General features: G+C 42.2%; 1 protein-coding gene across 1 annotated transcript; it reads left to right on the top strand.

The window, feature by feature from the left end:
- Positions 1-5,622: 5,622 nt before the first annotated feature.
- Mrps33 (mitochondrial ribosomal protein S33) lies at positions 5,623-14,386 on the top strand. The gene is made up of 3 exons (XM_052173514.1): positions 5,623-5,691; positions 10,755-10,995; positions 14,021-14,386. The coding sequence occupies exons 2-3, from the start codon at positions 10,781-10,783 to the stop codon at positions 14,124-14,126; spliced, it is 321 nt and encodes a 106-aa protein (XP_052029474.1). The 5' UTR covers positions 5,623-5,691; positions 10,755-10,780; the 3' UTR covers positions 14,127-14,386.
- Positions 14,387-22,509: the final 8,123 nt, after the last annotated feature.

The following is a 22,509-nucleotide window of genomic DNA, read 5'->3' as shown; positions in this document are numbered from 1 at the left end:
TAACAAAGGAAAGGCGAAACTATCACCAGGAAGCAAGTGCCTGGAGAGAATCTATGGTAGGTCAACCATCCTAGGAGCCTCATTAAGAGAAATGACTAAAGACCAGCAATAAGAAACACAGTCCTACTATCTGAAGTAGCTGGTGGGACCCAGGAGCCGGTAAAGTGCTTGCTGTGCGAGTATGAGGACCTGAGTTTCAGTTCCTAGAACCCACATGAAGATCCAGGTACCACAGATTACAATCTTGTAATCCCAGCTCTGAGATGACCGGGAAGCTCACTGGCCAGACAGTTTAGCCGAATCAGTGAGCTCAAGGCTCAGAGAGAGACTTAACCAAAACTAAGATGGAGATGACCAAGGAAGGCACCAACTTCAGCCTCTCAGCTCCACAGGCATACACATAGTGTGAGGCTGCACGCGCAGACACACACACATACACACACACAAGGAGCTAGAGCAGAATACTTTTTCAGGCAGACTACCTTCAAAAGAATCTTCTCATTTACATATTCCTTCAATTAATCTGTAAATTCTGATTGGATTTTTACCTTGGATCAAGCTCAAACTATCTTAAAGAATATGATTATAAGTAATCTAAACTATGCACACCAGGTATTGCTTCACAAAGTTTAACAGATCTGATACGTTAGATACATTGATGGTGGGATATAATCAGTGCAATTCTGGAAGACTACTTGAAAGTCTGTGAACACAGTGAGGACACTCCAGGTGCCTCACCTGAAGAGATGCTTATGTATGTGCTAAAAAGCAGCCTGCAGGAGAATGTTCATTGGGTGCTTCTGATAATGAGAAAAATAGAGAAAAGCATTCCCTTGGTGCAAAGTGTTAAATAACCATAATATATTCATATAGTTAAATACTCCACATAAATTAAAACAGATCAATTATAGATGTATATACTAAGATGTATGACTCTCAAAAACACAATTTCAAGTGATTAAAATGATGCAAAAGATGTATACAGAAAATTCCCAACTGTGTACTTTTGGAATGAAAGGCATGACCGTGTGTGTCCTATTTGTGGGCACATAAAGATGTCCAAAAAGACAAATGCACACACAGGAAGAATGCACACCAGCTATCATCATGATCGTCATCTCTGAGAAGACAGAGGGTGAGAGAAAGGAGGAGGAAGGATCTTCACCTCTTCTGTATTCATAGCTACACAGCAAAATCTAAATTTTAAAAAAGAAGTAGAGGAAGCATCCATTTGATGAGCTATAAAAAGAACACCTCTCGTTTTAAAACCGGCTTACTGAGTTAGCATTTACATACCACAAGATTCAGCCTTTTACATATATACAGTTGATGAGTGTTAGCAAACAAGTACAGTTGTGTAACCACTAGTATAATTGCAAAGCACTTCTACTGCCCAAGAAAGCTCCCTCACACCCCTCCGAGGCTCTTCCTCCTCACTAACACCCTCTGTGGTCCTCTGTCCTTGTAGTTTCCTGTGAATCACCTCCACAAAGCCACCAAAATGGACTAATAAAGCATGTAGTCTTTTGAGTCTGACATATCCCTTAACACAAGGATTCTGAGACTCATAGGCATACTTATATATTGTCCTAATTAGGGTTCTATTGTTACAATGAAACACCATAACCAAAAGGCAAATTTGGGAGAAAAGGGTTTATTTGGCTTACACTTCCATTTTGAAGGAAACCAGGACAGGGACTCAAACAGGGCGGGGACTCAAACAGGGCAGGAACATGGAGGCAGGAGCTGATGCAGAGGCCATGGAAGGGTGCTGCTTACTGGCTTGCTACTCATGGCTTGCTCAGTCTACTTTCTTATAGAACCCAGGACCACCCGTCCATAAGTCACCACCCACAGCAAGCTGGGCCATCTCCTGTCAATCACTAATTAAGAAAATGGCCTACAGGCTTGCCTACAGCTCTATAGTATAGAAGCAATTTCTTAATTAAGGTTCCCTCCTCTGATACTTCAGCTCGTGTCAAGTAGACATAAAACTATCCAGTATTCATTTATTCATAATTTACTCCCTTTTGTTATTTGGTAGTATTCCATTGTAGAGCGATACCACAGTGTGCTTATCTATTTACCGACTGATGACCATTTGAGTTGTTTCTTAGTTTAGGCTATTATAAATAAAACCACTATAGTGAGATCTGGTGGTTTAAGCCTGTAATTCCAACACTCTGGAGACTGAGACAGGATAATTCTAAGTTCAAGGTCAGAAATCATACCATCCCAATAAATGCAGAAAAGGCCTTTGTCAAAGTTCAATATCTCTTCATAATAAAAACCCTGAAGAAAATAGAAAAACATACATCAACATTATAAAGAATATGTATGACAAATGTATACCAAAATTATACTAAATGGAAGAATGACTTAAAAAATTCCCTCTAAAACCAGGAACAAGGCAAAAGTGTCCACTCTGTTCACTCTTATTCAATATAGTGTTCTTAACTAGAGAAATGAAGTATGAAAAAATAATAACAGGCCTACAGATAGGATAATAGTCAAATAATCCCTATTTGTATTACTCTATATTAGAATAGTGTCTTCGAGTGTATAGTTAGATTAAGGATCTTGAGATAAAAAGATTAGCCAGGTGGGTCATAAATACAATCATATGTATCTTTTAGGTCTGTGAAAAATCTATCACACAAGGGGAAAGACAAGAAGAGTAGGTAATAAAAAATACATACAAAGTAGAACCAACAAGAGTATACAAATCCAGTGGCCCTCAACGTCTGTACATAGATTCACTTAATCATAGATCAATAGTATTTGGGGGAAATCTTGCATCTGGAGTAGATATGGGCAGACATTTTTTCTCTTGTCACTATCCCCTGACCAATACAGGATAACAACTATTCACATATCTTTTACATATGTATCATTACTAATCTAGAAATAATTTAAAGTATATCATAAAGCTGTGCATGTGTTTATTCAAATCTATGTGTTGAGCACACATAGATTATGATGTCATGACATGTCTTGGAACCAACTCCCCATGTATAGTTTCAGTAGAGCCACCTCTTATAGGGACTACTATATAGTGCTTATTGAATGCTTGGTAGGTCATTTGAGAAACGAGTACTTTATTCTGAGCATTTATCAAGGCCTTACACCAAAATAGATTTTAGAATTAAGACAAGTCAGCAGTGAGTTCTATATCTAGAGGGTATTCAGTTGACATTGTCTTTGCTCCTATAGAATTTATGTTTGCCAAGTTTTAATATGTTATCAACCCATATATAGGGGATATATATACTTAGAATATTTCATGACTGTGAGTCAATTACAAATTTGGCTTTAAAACTAACAGTCAATACATAAAGGAATTGTTGCTGGTTAGTTTTTACCAACTTGACATAGAGTCACCCAGGATGACATAACTTTAATTGAATAATTGCCTCCATCAAATCGGTCTGGCATGTCTATAGGACATTTTGATTAATAATTAATTTATGAACATCAAGACCCCTGTAAGCTGTGACATTCCTGTGCAAGTTGTCCTGAGTTATAGACGAAAGCAAGCTGAGCAAGTCACGGGAGCAAGCCAGTAAGCAGTGTTCCTCCATGATCTCTGCTTCAGTTGCTGCGTTGAGACTCTGCTTTGGTCTCACCAGATGATAGACTGTAAGCTACAAACCAAATAAAGTTTGTTTGCTCCCCAAGTAGTTTTTGGTCAGTGTTTCATCACAGCAACAGAAAAGCAAACTACAATAGAGGTCTTCATGTTTATAAAACTTAGAGGACATTGGTTAAAAACAACCCAAACTTCCAGAAAAAGAAAACACAGGTGAACGCTCTCCAAGGACTGCTGCCGCCTAGGATACTGGGGTAGGTGGCTGTAGTTATGCATAGGACTTTAACAGCTTCGGTATAAATGTTAATGAGACTGCACACTATAATGTGGGTTGATAACTTGGCAAACACAAATTCTATAGGAGCGAAGACAATGTCAACTGAATACCCTCCTCTAGACAGAAAATCGCCGCTGACTTGCCTCAATTCTAAAATCTATTTTAGTGTATTTATGTAAGTCCTTGATTAATGCTCAGAAAGTAAGTACTTTCTCATTTCTCAATCGACCTACCAAGCACTCAATAAGCGCTGTATAGTAATCCCTATAAAAGGTGGCTCTATTGAAAGCAGATTTTGCAAGGAGTGAAATACTGATAGAGTTTCTGTTGTCGATGAGAGGCTTAGATAACTACTGAGGAGACATGCCTTTTTTATGGTAGGCAGTCTCTCAGTTCTTGTTTTTTCAAGGAAAAAATTCAAGAGACACACAGTTTAAGCAGTTTACCTAACAAGAAAGTGAAGATTTCAAGGAGTGGGCCGTTCCAAAGACAGGGGGAGCAGCACAGTAGATTCCCCGTTGTCATTTTTTTTTTAATTCTTATATTTATAACCTGGGTGTCATAGTGGTAGAGTAGGGTGAGCCTTTCTCTTTCCCAAATCACGGTAAATCAGATCACTTTTTAAGGATATTTCTTCTCAGGATCCTCTAGAAGAGCTTATAATGGTGGACAAGCCCACAATGAAAATGATACTGTAATGAAGTCATGGTCTTTGCGGGATGCAAACCCTTCTCTAGTGCACACGTGGGCAAACACCCCGGTGCCTTAGTTTTTGATGTGGTATGAACATCCTATCTTCAGCCCCAAGGACAGTTAACCATAAAGGGCACTCTGACCGGCAGCTAACACAGCTGGGCAGATAAAGCTGCAGTTTTCTTGGTCCACATATCTGATTTCTTTTAAGACTGCTCAAGAACCCATGATTGATCTCATGTCTGTTACGATACTTTCTTGCTCCACAGTTAAGACATCTTGCTGGGTTTTTTTTTAATTGAGAGTTTATCATAAAAGTTTGAGTCCAGGGTTGATGGCCCAGGTGTGTACCTTTAATCCCAGCACTTGAGAGGCAGAGGCAGATGTATCTCTGAGTGTGAAGCCAGCCTGATATACACAGTGATTTCCAAGACAGCCAGCGCTACACAGAGAAACCCACTCTCAACAAACAAAACAACAAAACAAAAAGGGAAAGAAAAAAAGGCTGGGGACGGTTTTACAATAGCTTGTCCAACTGTACAAAGAAAAGCAGAACTTGGGCTATCTTCCAAGACTTTCGTGCTACTGCTCCTATCTCCTACCCAACAGTTCCATCCCTGTACCCCGAAGTGAGAAACAGAGCTCAACTCCTTGACTGGTAGGAATCTAACAGGGTCAGAAAGACTCTGAGCTAGAATCAAGTATCTTTGGAGCACATAGGGCATAAGCTCTAATGAAAAGAAAAATGAAACGTGAGAACAAAGGAAAAATACTGCATTTCATTCTATTACGCCAGAGCAAGCAGCTTCAGAGACGAGGGACTCAGCTCTGGCTATTCTCAACAAAATGCAGCCTGTGGTCCCTCCAGAGCCTTCCTGGAAAGCTGAGACTCCCCCACTCTCTGAACCACACCCATACACCCGCTTTCCTCCCAGCCGAGAGCCTCGGCTCCCAGCGAGCGCGGCCGCTAGGTGTCACCCGAGGTCCCGCCCCTAGGGAGCGCTAGTAGTTCCGGGTTGTCCGCCGACTCCGCTCTAGCCGCCAAGCTTCCGCCTCTCTCCTCCTCTCTGGAGCTGGGAGCAAGCAAGGGGGCGGGCCTTCCGGGAGCGCGCACGCGCGACGTCAGGAGCAGGTAAGGCGCGTGGAGTGCTGGGGTCACAGCAGAGGGCGGCGGCGGTGCTGGCCGACCCAGGGTGGAATTGCCAGATCCAGTGGAGTCAGTTAGGGGCCTTCCTGGGGGTTCCACGGGTACCCCACAAACACCTGGGACTTTTCCTGCGTGCTTTGGGGAACTGAACAAACCAAGAATGCACTTCCTTTCTCCTAGTTAGCCCACCCTCAGCGCTCAGTTTTGTGTTGGAACTGCCGACCATATTTATTGCTTGTTATTTAAAATGCACTTTAGATGATGCTTGGGAATATGAATGAGATTACTACAGCTTCCGTCACCGGAGGAATGATAGAACCAGATAGCAGAGAGTAATAAAGTTACCTATTCGGAGGCGTTCATGCCCTGTGACCCAGTAAAATAGTTGGTACCAATTTTTAAATGCTTGTTCTGAGCAGGTTGCTTCACAGTAACAACTCACATGCATTCCTTGGGTCGTGTTAGGCAGGCACTGTGCCTTCAGCTTTCCACATCAGTCTCAACTCAAATAATAAAGTGAAAAGCAATTTGGACTCCTGCTGTTGATCGCTGAACCACCACCCTCTTATGCACACACTTGTACCTGCAAGCATTCTAAATAAATAACAGATCCATGAGAAAGATAAACTTGCCTTTTTATGCCAAAGGGGCGAAAAAGTTCTGAATTTTCAGACGTGGGCTTTACCTCTTTTGCTTGACATATTTAAGTAATTTTGGTTTTGCTTCTCATTTTCAACAGTTATCTTCTCCTGTATTTTTCTTTCATTCACATTTAAAGAAACATGATATTTCAAAGGAACTTATTTGTGGAGCTGAAAATTGGTTCAGTAGTTACTAGTGCATATTGCTCTTGCAGGACCCAGGTTAAGTTCCTAGTACCTATGTCAGATAGCTCACACCCACCTATAACACCTTTATAGGGCAACGGTTCTCAACCTGTGGGTCACATATCAGATATCCTGTATATCAGATATTTACATTAGGACTCATAACAGTAGCAGAACTGCAGTTATGAAGTATCGATGAAATAATTTTATGGTAGAATGGGTCACTACAACATGAACTTTATTAAAGGGTTGGAAGAAGATTGAGAACCATTCATTTAGGGGAACTCTCAAGATGGCAATATCGCCTCTCTGTGTATTCACATAGACCCACCCACAACTAACTTTTTGCTTGTTTGTTTATTTGCTATTGTGTAACTCCTAGGATAATTTTATATGAATTGAAATCTAATTGGCATGTAAATTATTTGACTTAATGTTACTTTAAAAGATTATATTCTTTCATAAAATTGAAATCCTTATTTTTTTTAAAAAAAAGCATGCTAAAATCTTGAAAAGTCCTAAGTTTTTAAATTTTCTCTTACATGTATGTGGTGTGTATGTGTGCTCAGGCATGCAGAGGTCAAAAGACACCTTGGGTGTGTCTTCTCCTTCCACCATGTGAGTTCCAGAGATCATACTAAGATCACAGGCAGGCCTGGTGACAAGCACCTAAACTGCTAGGCCATCTCTCCAGCCTCATTTTTTTTATTTAAAATTAGAGAAGGAGGAAGGAAAGTAGCAATGTATCAGTCTTAGGACCAGTTACAGAAAGCAGTCATTTTTAGTCTGTGTTTTTGTTTTGAGACAGGGGTCTCACCATTGCCTAAAATTCCACTTAGAACAAGACTAGTCTTGAACTCACAGAGAATTACTAGCTTGTGCTTTGGAGTGCCAGGTTTGAAGGCCACAACTGACCTCTGTTAGTTTATATGTGTGTTGTTTATACTTAAAGTTTACCAGACTCAATAAAGTTGAGTGAGATGGATCAATAAAGACACTACAGTCAACCCTAATGATCAGGGACCACTAAGCGTCCTCATACCTCCACCTGTGTATTGTAGCACATGTGTGTCCACATATATACATACATACATACATACATACATACATACACACACACACATACAACAGCACAAAATAAATGAATGCAATTTTTAAAGTTTTTCAGAATCACATCGTGTGTGTGTGTGTGTGTGTGTGTGTGTGTGTGTGTGTGTGTGTGTACACACAGTTCCCCTGTCATTTACTGGAATGTGTGGCCATGCTGTGGAAGGAAGCTAAAGCCACAGAGCTGGGAGTAGGGCTGGGTCAGGGACTCGGGTCTAAAGTTTATTCTCTTTCTTTGTCATAAAGACTGTCGTTTTAAGACTTGGGTTTTGTGGTCTGTGTTGCCATGGAGTCTAATCTGATCTTATTACTGATTGTATATCCCACCTGTCTGCTGCACTGCAAAGTGAGTATGGAGTTACCTTAGCACAGCTGCTAAGGTCTCTTCCTCTCCTTCCTGCATGTCAGGTTTCTAAGGTTCTGGCAGCCCCGTTCCCCTCTGACGGCTTTGTAAATGAGGGTATCATTTCAGGGAGGTGCAGGAGTAACAACTGTGTGTGCTGTACACTCAAAGCAATCAACAAATGTACAGAGTCTATGTGGAACACACAAACACCACGCTGTCTAAAAGGTTAGGGTTGCTCCTTTTGTGAGTTACCATTTACTATCACTGCCTGTCTCACAGTATGCCTGCAATCTTTCCTTTCATAAAAATGGAAAGTAAAATTTAGACAGAGTTCAGAAAAGATCAAATGACAAAGCCAGGTCTCATCCTGTAGCCTCTATTTAAGAAGAAAGTGATTGGGAATTCAAGATGTATTTTCCTTTAAATGTAGCAAATGATAGTTCCCAGCCTGCTTTAAAGTATCTCTGGAGATGTCATGCAATTACAGTGAAAAATCTATTCTGATTTCTAGTAATTAAGCAAAAAGAGGACAAAATGAATGGAGAAAAAGGTTTTTTAACTTGTGTTTGGAAAAAGTCAAAGTTTTAAAGGAGGTTTTTCGTTGTTATTTGTGGTGGTAGTGGTGGTGGTGGTGGTGGTGCTTAAAGCACACATAGAAACATGGCTGCTTCTGAAGACTTCTGGACATCTAAAATGCCCTGGAAGAGTTATGACACTGTTACATTCTCCTTAGATGTAAACTGATACCGATGCCTTTTCCCCCTGATAAAAATGAAACCTTCATTCTGATAACACCAGCCCAACCCTATCTGCACCCACACGGTTCACCCTGGAGAGCAGGGTGTAAAAAGGGAAGAGCAAAGAAGCTACAGGAGCCCAGATTAGTTAGAATGAGACTGTGTGTCATCTCCCCTGGCTAGCCTTTGGGTGGCACTGCTGACCCAAGATCATCTAGTTGGCATTCAGAGTAGTAATGGTTTGGCAGTGATGTTCTACAGTTGCTCTAAGGTCAACCTCTGTTCTGTTTCTGGGTGTTGAAATAGCATTAAAACTTTCCTCAAACAAACCGAGTTTATTTTCCTGCAAGCACTGTGTTGAAATGCATCAGGCGCCCTCTGCCTCGCCTTGTCTTTTAGCGGGTGTGTGGGAACCGCTTCTCTGCAGGTGGCGGTCTTGCTGCCATTCTTGTTTCCTCCCACACTCTCCTGGCATTTCTATTTTTGAAGTATTAGTTTGATGGAACAAGACATTGCTTTGCAAGGGTAGAGTGCAGAACTCTGAAGCGCTGTTCTACATTAATGCCTTCTCCTTGGGAGGTTTTGGTATAGTTCTCCCATTCGTTTTTTTCAAGATAGATTTATGCCTTTTTTATGTTTAAAAGCTACCTCCTTCACATCTCAACCAAACTGTCCCCAGGTAGTCTTTTAGCCAGCAGGGATTTTCATCTTGGCATGAAAATTTCACATAAACTGGTATATGCTGCCAACAATAGCCCATACATCTGACCTAGAATGAGATGACATAGTTATTCTACCAGAAGCATTGTTTTTGGTGGCAATGCTGATAATTTTTTTTTAATCTTTTTTTGCTTTTGTTTTTCCAGACAGGGTTTCTCTCTATAGCCTCGGTGGCTGTCCTAGAACTCACTCTGTAGACCAGGCTGGCTTCCAACTCAGATCCTCCTCTCTCTGCCTCCCACGTGCTGGGATTAAAGCCATGTGCCACCACCGCTCGGTGTATTTTTTTTTAACTTTTTATTGTGTGTCTGTGTCTCTATGCCTGTGTGAATGCATACCATTTGTGTGTGCAGTGCCCACAGAGGTCAGAAGGAAGCATCAGGTCCCATGGAGCTGGAGTTACAGACAGGTGTGAGCGTCCAGCGTGGGTGCTGGGAACTGGGCTGTCCTCTGCAAGAGCAGGAAGCATCCTTCACACTGAGCTGTCTCTCTGGCCCCTGAAGCATCCTTGATTTTTACATGTCCATCATTTTGTGGGGTTTTTTAATATCTGTTAGCTCTAATTTTTAATGTCCTAGTTACCATTCTCACATCTGTTCCTTCTGTACCTCTGAAGAAAGTTACTGTTGAGCTAGTTAGCATTAAGGCTGATAAAGAATATCATAATTCCTATGTGACTTTTGTTCAGGAATAACAAATCTTTTGAGCTGATGATCCTTATTTGAGCTGTTGAATTTTGTTTCTGTAGAACCACTGTCTGTTTTTCCCACATGGCTTGCAGTTGCTAGGCAGAATTCAATCCAGTAACCCAGAGGCCAAATGACCTCATAACTCATTAGCAGTTCTCAGAGCCATCTGGTGCCCCGGAGGAGAACAGTGTTCAAAGGACTGATAATAAAGACAACAGCGTAATTACTTCTCTGCCGTGATTGCACCTTCCGATGGCAAGCAGTCAGCATATTTACTTGCAGATTGCTTGGGTGGTTGTTCCTAAAGGTATAATAACGATGCCATAGCAGAATAACTTGTTTCTCTGACCCCTTCATCCAGCTTGCAAAGAAGTAAACTTGACAAGTAAATAAGCTACTAAATTACAAATTGTAAGAAAGGCAATACACCGGAGAACAAAATGTAAACACGGCAGGCCAGAGGAGAGAAGTGGCCATAGAGTGGACACGGCTCAGTCCTGGGCAGATCCTGCCCAAGGGCCATAACACTTCATGGGTGGCTTGCTGTATCTTCATTCTCTAAAGTGTTTACTAGAAAAAGGTGGGATTTCTCACACTCACCTATTAATCTCCTTTTCTATAGGTATCTTGTTCCTTACTACTAAAGAAATGTCTCCACTCTCAGAGTATGCACTGCGCATGTCTCGTCTGAGTGCCCGGATCTTTGGTGAAGTGGCCAGGCCTACTGATTCAAAGTCCATGAAGGTGGTGAACCTGTTCAGTGAGCAGCCCTTAGCCAAGAAGAAAGAGACTTATGACTGGTATCCAAATCACAACACGTATTTTGCGCTCATGGGCACCCTCCGTTTCCTTGGCCTTTACAGGTGATAAGCGGGGAAAGGCATGGTTTTGTGAGACGTGGTTTTAGAAGATCGACCAAGGAAAACTATTAGCTTGTCTCTCCCTACAGTTTTGTGGTTCTTATGGGAGTCCAGGTGAATCAAAGGGTAAGGGGGAAAAGGGGACTCAAAATTGCCTTGATTCATAAACAAACAGAAACATATGCTTATGTCTAAAGCATTAACCGACATCAAATTGTATTGAGCTATAGAGAGGTGTCTAACTGTTCTTTAATTTAAAACTGCTCAAAAAATAATAGGGACAGCTGAATGGGCCAAAGTGAGGAGGCACCCTGCCCCCTGCTCCCCCAAGCACCATGGTTGCCAGAGCTGCTGGTTCTTGGTCCCGCCCCTCCCCCACACTGTTCTTCCCCTCGCTGGGTGTGTAGGAGCCTCAGTTCCCCTCAGTGGCAGTTTCCTTGACGTTCTTACTCCTCCCACTCGCTTCTGGCATTTTATTTTGTGCCTTTTTGATATATTAATTTGTCTTGAATAAGCTGTATTTCACTTTTAAGGATAAGTTATAAGTTATATAACCTTTAATACTGTGTTTTATATGTTTGGTAGGTCTAAGAAGTGAGTGCTTAAGACCTGGGGGGGGGGGGGGTGAAAAAGGATAAAACACCTAGATGACCATTTCTCTCTTTTTCATTTCCAAACTAATACATGCTCCTTACAAAGAATTAAAACAGTATATTTCATAAAATTTAATTGCATACCATCTTTAAAATATAACATGTTTTAATTGGACCTAACTATTAATTTGGGACCATTTGTTGTAATATAAAATTAATAGCACAGCATGATACATACTCATTCCAGATTGCTAAACATTGGTCTATTCATTTATCCAACATATTTTTAAGTAGTTTCCATGTGCTGGTACTTAGGATGGCCGTTAAAGGAGCAGCGATGACTAAACAGATGGAGAGTCTAAGGCAGTGCGTTACCAGAGATCGTAATGTATGACCTGCCTCTAAGTGTCTGCAGTGGCTTGGGACTCTTTCTTGTGCCTTTAGTCTTACCTCAGGAAAAAAACTAATTTTGTTATGACCCAGAACAAAATATCAGAAGCCAAATGCCATGGAAAGTTATAACCCATAACAAAATCTCATTCAACTATTTTAATATGCTGCTTGATGCTATTCTTTGTATATATTTGAAGAGCAAAGATGTAACTATCTTTGAAGATGGGAAAAATACTAAACAGTTGTTCATTGAAAAGCAAAAATATTTGTATGTGTTTAGTCAGTAGTTCTGGTAAATGATGTCTTCAGTGCATGGCCATCTGTAGTGTTAGACAAGTTGACTATAGACACCACTTCAACAAAGAAAGTCTGATGCAGAGGCCTGCAAAAGAGGGAGGGAAGTGTAAGCACCCCCAAACAGTTGATTCACTCAGTTAACAAGCTGTCATGACGTGCTAGCAGCCTTTGTAGAGTTTTCTGCCTGGTGAAGAACAAAGACTGGGGAATGACGTAATACATCATATATGTTTTGTGACAATGTTGAACTCGCTGCAAGGGCGGGGGCTGGGGGGCAGGGGAGAAGCATGGGGGAGGGGAGGGGCAGACTAGCTAAGCAGGATCCAGAGTGCTGTGGTGAGCTGGGCAATCAGGGTCAGCCCCACAGAGGACATGGAGGTTTACGCTGAGGCTCATAGGTACTGAGTGAACCTGGTGAAACCTAGGAAAGGACTGTGGGACAGAGGCAAGAGCGAACAAAGGCCATACTTCCTGAGACTGGAGTGTGCCTATAATGACCCAGAAATAATTTGGGCTAAGGCAGGGTTAGCCCCACAGAGGACATGGAGGTTTACGCTGAGGCTCATGGGTACTGAGTGAACCTGGTGAAACCTAGGGAAGGACTGTGGGACAGAGGCAAGAGTGAACAAAGGCCATACTTCTTGAGACTGGAGTGTGCCTGTAATGACCCAGAAATAATTTGGGCTAAGGCAATGACTGGCAAACAGGAGGCAGGTCACAGGGGTCTGTGAGTGCTGTGGTAAAGAAAGGGGCTTTTGCCCTGGGCAACAGAGTTTAAACAAGATGATCTGACATCTGTTTTGGGTGAATTATTATAGCTATAGCTATATTGAGAATTATTTGGCATTACTAGCTAATCCCAGTGTAGATTTGTGTTTATTCAATGTTTTTTCATGGACTAAGATATCAAATTCTTTAAAAAAACAGATTAGTTGGATCCAGCAAAGCATCTTTTTTATATATTTAGTCCATTTCATTAAATCCATTAATAGTGTATATTTAAACCATAAGCTATTAATGTAACCAGTTAAAGATGAGGAAACTAAGGTACAAAACAGAGCCAGGTCTTGTACCCAAAGTCACAGTATCTGGTGGAACTGTATTTTACAGCCAGGTTTACGTTGAGTTCCATGGCTTACATGTTAAGCACTTTCTTTGGGTATTTGGTCTTAGAATGGTGACACCTTCTACACTGTCCACATGTGTAATTAGTCCTGGCTGCCATGATTCCTTTAATGCCTGTCTTGATCTGCTTTCTATGTTCCTGACCCTTTCCCGACAGCATCCACTGCCCTTCAGGCTCTTCTGGACACCTTCCTGTTTTAGGAGATGCTAATTCCTAGGGCAGTCAGGATCTCTGTGCAGCAACTGAAGACTTACACTCAAGATTTACTCCTCTCAATATTTAGTCCTTTTAATTTTTTTCAATACTTAGATTCTAACCGAGGTATTTAGCCTTAACATAGGGAAATGTTGGGTGGTATATCTTATAGATACATAGGTTTACCTAGGCTCACTTGGAAGTTTACTCCTCTTTGTAGTATCGTGTCTATACAGGAAAACTGATCCCTGAATTCTTCTAACCTAGACAGTCTATAGGTTGGGTCCTCTATGCTTTCTGTTCACAAAACTAAGCATGTGCCCTGAAAAGCCACAGTCAACAGCCTAAGAGAACAGTTCTAGATTGTCATTTCTCTAGTGTGGTAAACATTGCTTTTTGATTTTGTTTTTCCTTCTTCATCCAGAGATGAGCATCAGGACTTTAAGGATGAGCAAAGACGTCTAAAGAAGCTCCGTGGAAAGGGGAAACCAAGGAAAGGAGAAGGGAAAAGAGCTACAAAAAAGAAATAGTATCAGCTCATCAAGAAAGAAAATCCCTTCCTCAGTGACTAAGAAAGTGCATCTCATTATCTTTCCATGTATTAAAGGAACATGCTTTCCCTCAGTAGACTTCAGTTAAGCTGTGACTGGTTTCTTGAAGATGATATTCTAATCCTTCAAAATTATAATGACCTTGGTTTTGTAATCTGAAGCATACCTAATTCTGTAATGGAATGAATAAACTACTGTTGAGTGATTTGTTGGGATTGCAGTAGGGGAACCTCCCTAAATGAATGTCCTGTGCTTTCTTTATTCCTCCATTGCTTCCCCACCCAACCCTAACCTTCCCTCTCTCCGACCAGTGAGCCTTTGTCTTCACCACCAAGCTTGCTCTTTAGAAGGTGCTTAACTGGGATTAGAGCTCTCTGGCACAGGGAGTATTGAATGCCTTATGTATGCAAGGTACTGGAGCTTAGTAACAGAGTGCTTTAAAAGGAAAAAGGTTTTAGTTCATGGAACCTTAAGTTTTATAGAAGAGGCTAACATAAACACATATATATTTAACATAATTATAATTATGTTGTATTATAATAGTATTAAATGCTACAAAGGGAAAAAACTACTTTTTGAGACAGTGGATGGGTGGATAAATACAAATATTGACAAAAACCACATGAGGAAATTTAGAGAGCTCCCAAAAGAAAAAAGAAAGCTGAACACAAATGAAAAAAAATGAGAGAAAAATGGTAGGGAAAAGTGTTTGAAGTGGAGAAAGATTGAAAAGCCCTAAGGTAAGAAGAAATCCTTGTTCTTAAAATTGAAAACAGACCACTGACTGGCTCCTGTTTAACCATAAGGACATAGGCAGGCCAGGCAAGAGGCGTAGGCAGAACAGCAAGTTTGAAGCCAGCCTGGACAGCTTAGCAAGACCCTGTCTCAAAATAGGAAAGAGTATGGTTTGTGCAGGCCATGGGAAAGTCCTGTTTAACCTTAGTCAAAACAGTGTACAGAAGCAAGAATAGACTATCAGCTACCTAAGACAGGATCTTCTTTCCCTGAGCACTGAATGAGTGCTGGACTAGTAAAAACTCCAGTGCATATGTTTAGACATGTTATTTTTAAACATACATAATCCAGATGGTATGGCTAGGGCTTATATAGCCTGTTGGGAGGGGGGGCGGATACTTAAAACTGGGTGATTTATATTTGCTAGAAGTGAACTCCAGCAGAAGGCTTCGGAATCCGTTCCTTTAAAGCTTTCTACTGAGTACCTGCCATGTGCCTGGCTCGTCACCATTGTGAGGTGACAGAATGGGTAGATATAGTCTTTCCAAAATTCTGTGAATGAGAGCTGCTGCCGTTACAGAGGAATGCGAGAGCTCGGGAGTCTGCCTAGAACAGTGCATCTGGCACTGCAGCTGAACCAGGGTCGACCCTGGGGTGGGAAATAGCGATGGCCTGGACACGCGACAGCTGTGATGACTCTCCAACCTATAAAGAAGCCCTAGGGCTGAAGAGATGTCTCTGCGGTTAAGAGTGCTTCTCTGGCAGAGGAGCAGGGTTGGCTCTCTACCCACATGTTAGCTCTGGTTTCAGGGGATTGGGTGCCCTGGCAGGGACCAAACACACATGTGGTGCACATACACATAGGCAGACAAAACACATACACATAAGATAATTTTCAAAAATTTCTAAAGAGACTGCATATTGATGTTCTTGGAAGACATAAGAGGATGTTTGGACAAGTAACTGTATTAGATCCTAACCACAAACCTGAGGCGGAAAGCAGAATCTCTCCTGGAAGAGCTTCAACACCTCAGGCTGACAGGAGGCTTACCAGTGGCTGTGGTTGTTTAAAAACTCACATATTTGAATGCTTGGTCACCAGGGAATGGAACTGTTTGAAAGGATTAGAAGGATTAGGAGGTGCAGTCTTGTTGGAGGAAGTATGTCACTGGAGGTGGGCTTTAAGGTTTCAGAAGCCCAATTCTCTCTCACTCAGCCTGCCAATCAGGATGTACCTGTCAGCTACTCCTCCAGCACTATACATGTTACCATGTTCCCTACCATGATGATGGACTGAACCTCTGAAACTGTAAGCAAATCCAAGTTAAATTCTTGCTTTTGTAAGAGTTGTCTTGGTCATGGCGTCTCCTCACAAAACAACAGTGACTAAGGCAAACCCGAAGCAGACCTGTGTGCCACTGCCACATGCTAAAATCGGAAAGAAGCTAGGATTTCTTTGCATGTAAACTGCCCAAAAGCCAGCTGTTGGAGAAATACCTTGAGACTCAAGACAGCCTACACTCAGTTGCTTCAGACACACTGGGAGGAAGGCTGAGAAGGAGGTAACTAGATGCCATAGGAGACAATGCAATTCAGGATGCCAGTGTCCCAGGTCCAGTGTGGATAAATACAGCCAAGGAAAGAAATCAACTTTAGACTTAGGCTAGCTTGATTCCTATCATTGGATTTCTGATCAAGACCTAAACTACCTGTGCCTTCCTTCTAATGTTTGGCATTTAGTGTACATAAAGGATTTTGCCATGGATCCTGTTATAGTATATTAAAAATGTGTTCCACTTATGTTCATAGCAGCCTTATTTATAAACCAGAAGCTGGAAACAACCCAGATGTCCCTCAATGGAAGAATGGATACAGAAAATGTGGTACATTTACACAACAGATTATTACTCAGCTATTAAAACTGATGACTTCACAAATTTTGTAGGCAAATGGAACTAGAAAAATATCCTGGATGAGATAATCCAGACCCAAAAAGACAAACATAGTATGTACTCTCTGATGAGTGGAATATCCACAATACAACTCACAGACTATAAAAGCTTAACAAGAAGAAGACCAAAGTGTGTCGCTTCATTCCTACTTAGAAGAGGAAACAAAATAATCACAGGAGGTTGTGATGGTTTGCATATGCTTGGCCCAGGGAGTGGTACTATTAGAAGGTGTGGCCTTGTTGGAGGAAGTGTGTCACTGTGGGAGTGGGCTTGGAGATCCTCCTCCTAGATGCCTGAGCATGCCCAGTCTGTTTCTGGCTTCCTTCAGATGAAGATGTAGAACTCTCAGCTCCTCCTCACCATGCCTGACTGGATGCTGCCATGCTCCTGCCTTGATGATAATAGACTGAACCTCTGAAGCTGTAACCAATTAAATGTTGTCATTTATAAGACCTACCTTGGTCATGGTATCTGTTCACAGCAGTAAAACCCTAAGACAGAGGGAGGAGGAAGGGATCTGGGTGGAAGAGGGGAGGGGGAGGAAAAAGGGGGCACAAGATTGGGTATGGAAAGAGACATGAGAGAAGTGCAGAAGGCCAGGAGACTGAATAGAAATATGTAGCAGTGGAGGTAGGGAATGGGGGGTGGGGGGTGGGGTAGAGGGGAACCACTAGAAAGTCCCAGATACCAGGGATGTTAGAGGGTCCCAGGACCTGATGGGGATGACATTAGCCAAAATACCCAACAGAGGGGAGATAGAACCTGAAGACACAACCTCCAGTAGACAGGTATAGCCCTCAGTTGAGGCGTGGGCCACCCACCCATCTCAAAATTTTTGACCCAGAATTGTTCCTGTCTAAAGAAAACACAGGGACAAAAAATGGAACAGAGACCAAAGGAAAGGCCATCCAGAGACAGCCTCACATAGGGATCCATTCCCTCTGCAGACACCAAACCCTGACACTATAGCTGATGCTAAGATGTGCTTGCACACAGGAGTCTGGTATGGCTGTCCTCTGAGATGCTCTGCCAGCACCTGAGTAAGACAGATGCAGATACTCACAGTCAACCATTGGACTGAGCCTGAGACCCCAATGGAAGAGTGAGGGGGGGGACTAAAGGAGCTAAAGGGGAGTGAAACCCCATAGGAAGAACAGCAATATCAACTAACCAGAGCCCTCAGAGCTCCCAGGGACTAAACCACCAACCAAAGATTAAACTTGAGTGGGTTCATAGCTCCTGCTAGCAGAGCGCTGCCTTATCTGACATCAATGGGAGGGGAGGCACTTGGTCCTATGAGAGCTTGATGCCCCAGAGAAAGGGGATGCTAGAGGGGTGAGGTGGGAGTGGGGGAGTGGGTAGGGAAGCTCCTTCTTAAAGGCAAAGGGGATGGAGGATAGGGTGGGGGGATTCTCAGGGGAGACCGGGAAGGGGGACAACATTTAAAATGTAGATAAAATAATCAATAAAAAGTAGATAGTAATAAAAATGTTGACTTTTGCATTCAAAAATTGAGAGGTTATGATGCAGTTTACACTTACTGTAACCCTACAGTACATTCCTGGACCTCTTTGTAAAATCATGATAATATTTACTAGATAAAAGCCCTCTGTAGTTAAGAGCCTTTAATATCAGCCCTTGGGAGGCAGAGACTGCATCAACTCCACTTTTTCTACTTTCCTTCTCTTCTCACATATTTTCATCAAAGCTTCTAAAGTTACTAAATTTAAAGCTCAGTCTGAGATGGAGCTAAGAACGAACTTGAGGAGCAATAGATAGTGTAGACTGTCTTTAACCTTCTAAGCTTGTCTTCTTGTCGTGTGTGTGTGTGTGTGTGTGTGTGTGTGTGTGTGTGTCTGTGTGTCTGTGTGTGTGTGTCTGTGTGTGTGTGTCTGTGTGTGTGTGTGTGTGTGTGTGTGTGTGTGTGTGTGTGTGTGTGTGTATGTGTGTTTTAAAAAAAAGTTAAGAGGAGTGTACTGGCTAGTTTCCTGTGTCAACTTGACACAAGCTGGAGTTATCACAGAGAAAGGAGTTTCAGTTGAGGAACTGCCTCCATGAGACCCAGCTGTGGGGCATTTTCTCAATTAGTGATCAAGTGGTGAGGGCCCCTTGTGGGTGGTGCCATCTCTGGGCTGTATTCTTGGGCTCTATAAGAGAGCAGGCTGAGCAAGCCAGGGGAAACAAGCCAGTAAGAAGCATCCCTCCATGGCCTCTGCATCAGCTCCTGCTTCCTGACCTGCTTGAGTTCCAGTCCTGGCTTCCTTAGTGATGAACTGCAACGTGGAAGTGTAAGCTCAATAAACCCTTTCCTCCCCAACTTGCTTCTTGGTCATGATGTTTGTGCAGGAATAGAAACCCTGACTAAGACAAGGAGAGAATAACACATCTTTAATCCCAGTACTCAGGAGGCAAAAACAGTGTGACTTGAGGCCACCTGGTGTACACAGTGAATTCTAGGTCAGCCAGGGCTACATAAGACCCTATCTATAATAAATAAATCTTTTTAAAAAGTAGAAACTAAGGCCAAGTCACTGTAGATTCAAAGACTCATTCTACTTAAGGAAACATGTTTTCTGGGAGAGGATAGATCCACTTATGGAGAGCTTTCCTTGTTCTTGGTATAAAAGCCATGAGCTAGTCCTAAGATTATTTCAATAAGAAACTAGTGTTCAGGGCAAAACCATCATCTCAAAGAGAGAGAGAGAGAAGAGAGAGAGAGAGAGAGAGAGAGAGAGAGAGAGAGAGAGAGAGAGAGAGAGAGAGAGAGAAGACTGATTGGCCCACTGAGCTTAGAATAAAAACAGGGCTGGAGAGATCTCAGAGGTTAAGAACACAGGCTGTTCTTCCAGAAGACCTGAGTTTGATTCCCAGGACCCACGTGGCTGCTCACAACTGTCTGTAACTCCAGTTCCATGGTTTCTAACACCCCTCCCAGCCACCATGAGCCCCAGGCACACACACAGCACACAGGCACAAATGCTCAGAAAAATACATAAATAGAATAGAATAGAATAGAAGAAAAACAGAATTCTAAAGAGAGATTGAAAGTTTTGGAGAGGACATGGATGAATCTAAAAGTCTCCAGTTGGAGTATCCATAAGGACTGATCAATGCATTAAACATCAAACTATTGACAAGCACAGTGACAGGAATATCTACTAAAGGGTAATACATCTAGGAGGGAGTTTTGTTTGCATAGGAATGAGCTCCTAAGCATTGAATGCAAGTATGAAAACAATGAATGCAAGTATGCCAACACTCTTATAGCACTCATTACGTACAGGACATTGTGTATTGTAGATCCTACCTCATTGACTCCTTCCATTTCATCCTACAAGAGTCTGAGGCTTAGACCTTATGCCCAAGAAGACATCTACAAACACCTAGACGGATCACCAGACTCATTTTCCACAAGCATAAAGAAGAGTTTAGAATAAACAGCATACACAAGACCTACAAGCAACAATGAAACCTGACATCAGTGAATGCTATAAAGGACGTAGTCTGCCAGTCTCAGAATCACAACCAATATCCTGATGTCAAGTTCCCAGTGTGTGTTGGGTTGTTCTGGTGCAGTGCTGGGGTGAGTAGCCAGGGTCTTGATGCTGGGCCAGTGCTCTGCTGCTGAGCTACTTTTCTAGGTTGTGCTCTTGAGCTGGATGAAGCTCTGCTCTTGGTCCAAAGGTCAGAGCAATCATTTGCCAAGCTCTGCCATTTGTTAGGTACTCCACAGTTTTCTAAAACTGCATCACTTCATCTCCACAAATAATAGCCCTATGGCCACCATTGTCTCCCACTTTATACAAGAACTTGAGTTTGGAGCTGTGCCTGTGAACCCTGGCTATATGGGAGAAGCTGAAAGGTCCTGTCTCTGGTACTAGCCCAGACTAATCAGAGTTGAAGCAGGGAAGGAGGCATTGGCTAAGGCACTGGTTTGCTTTTACCGTGTGAAGTCTTCCTCACACTTGAGGGGTTTTTTTTTTTTAGCTTATTTTTCTTAGAAAACCTGAGGATTGAATCAAAGAACTCTAACATACTAGACAAGCACTTTCCACTAAGCTACACCCCAGTCCCGCACTCTTGCTTTAAAAGAGCAGAAGTGGCTCTGTTCTGCATTCAAGTATAAGAAACACCACTGAACTTGGGTGTTGAACTTGTAAATCCTAGCACTAAGGAAGCCAGGCAACAGGATCAATGCTACATTGAGGCCAGCCTAGGCTACAAAGATACTGCCTCAAATACAAAAGAAAAGAAACAAATATTACTGTCAATTGGAAATTTTTCTTATATCAAGTATTCCTCCATCTCCTATTGAGAACGTGCTCGACACAGATGATGGCCCCTTTGGTGTGCCTTATCCAGGTTTATAGCCCAGGCATTTGCATATGTGTCAGGCCTTGCTGCTGCTGCTCATCTGCTTACTTTTAGAACTTAAAAATGTAGCTTAAAGTAACTTAGCCGGAAGTTCCCCAGTTGATAAATTATTGAATTCTCCAACTCAAGTGAAATTTCTTAGGTACCCTGGGGCCTTTTCCTAACCAGGACTTGGCAAATCTTTAAAAACTGACAGAAAATCTAAAACGTCATACCCTTAAATGAAGAAGTTTTTATTGATATGCAAAAAACTTCTGAAACTACTGAATCTTATAACAGATGGTCTGTACAAATAAGCATCCCCTATGTACGAAGAGAAAGAGAAGAATTACAGTCAGTTGGGCCCTGAATTAGACTGTGTATGCACATGCTTGCTGCTGTGAGGAAGAGGCCCATCAGGGACATGCCAACCTCTGACTCTTCCAGTAACATCTACATGAGCAAAACTTAAACAAGCTTTGTACTCTAAGGGATGGATAAAATGATTCAAATGTAAAAGATATTGTAAACATTAGAAACTGATACCATAATTCTGAAACAAACATACATATCCTGTCTAGCAGCCAGAAAGCACGGTGAGCAGCTGAAGGTTCAAGTCAGGAGACGGCAGCAGAGATGATACTCAGTGGGAGCCGGTTCAATCCCCTTCACTATGCAATAAATAAATAGAATAAGAAAATGCAGCCGGGCCGAGGTGGCACACACATTTGATCCCAGCACTCGGAAGAGGCGGAAGTGTGTGGATTACTGTGAGTTCAAGGCCAGCCTGAACTATAAGGGGTTGTTCCAGGGTAGCCAGAGCAACATAGAGAAAGCCTGTCTCAGAAAACTAAAAAAGGGGGTGGGGGGGAATGAAGTTCAGTTTCCAAAGGGAATCATTTTTTTCTCTGGGGACAGTGATAAAAGATTCATATTTATAAGAAGCACAATGTATAAAAGTGTATACCAGTTCAAATCATGTCTGACCTCAGGAAACTGTATCAATGGCTATTTGCTGTGGTGAAAGGGGAGGGACTGAAGGACTGCTGTAGCGGCTCAGGGTCAGCATTTTCCAAAAGTTGCCCGTGACAACAGAGAATGAACTCAGGGAATGGAGAGCCAGACCTCAAAAGTTGTGTCAGTTTAGGATAGTTTGGAGACACTGGGAACCAAGACAGTGAATCCAAAGGAATCAATCTTTTGGGTATTGTTATGATTTGTATGTGCCTGGCCCAGGGAGTGGCACTATTAGAAGGTGTGGCCCTGTTAAAGTAGGTGTGTCACTGTGGGTATGGGCTTTAAGACCCTCATCCTTGCTGTCT

Source organism: Apodemus sylvaticus, chromosome 2, assembly GCF_947179515.1.
Source record: "Apodemus sylvaticus chromosome 2, mApoSyl1.1, whole genome shotgun sequence".
In the NCBI taxonomy this organism is placed as follows: Eukaryota; Metazoa; Chordata; class Mammalia; order Rodentia; family Muridae; genus Apodemus; species Apodemus sylvaticus.
This window is presented reverse-complemented; position numbering and strand designations above follow the sequence as displayed.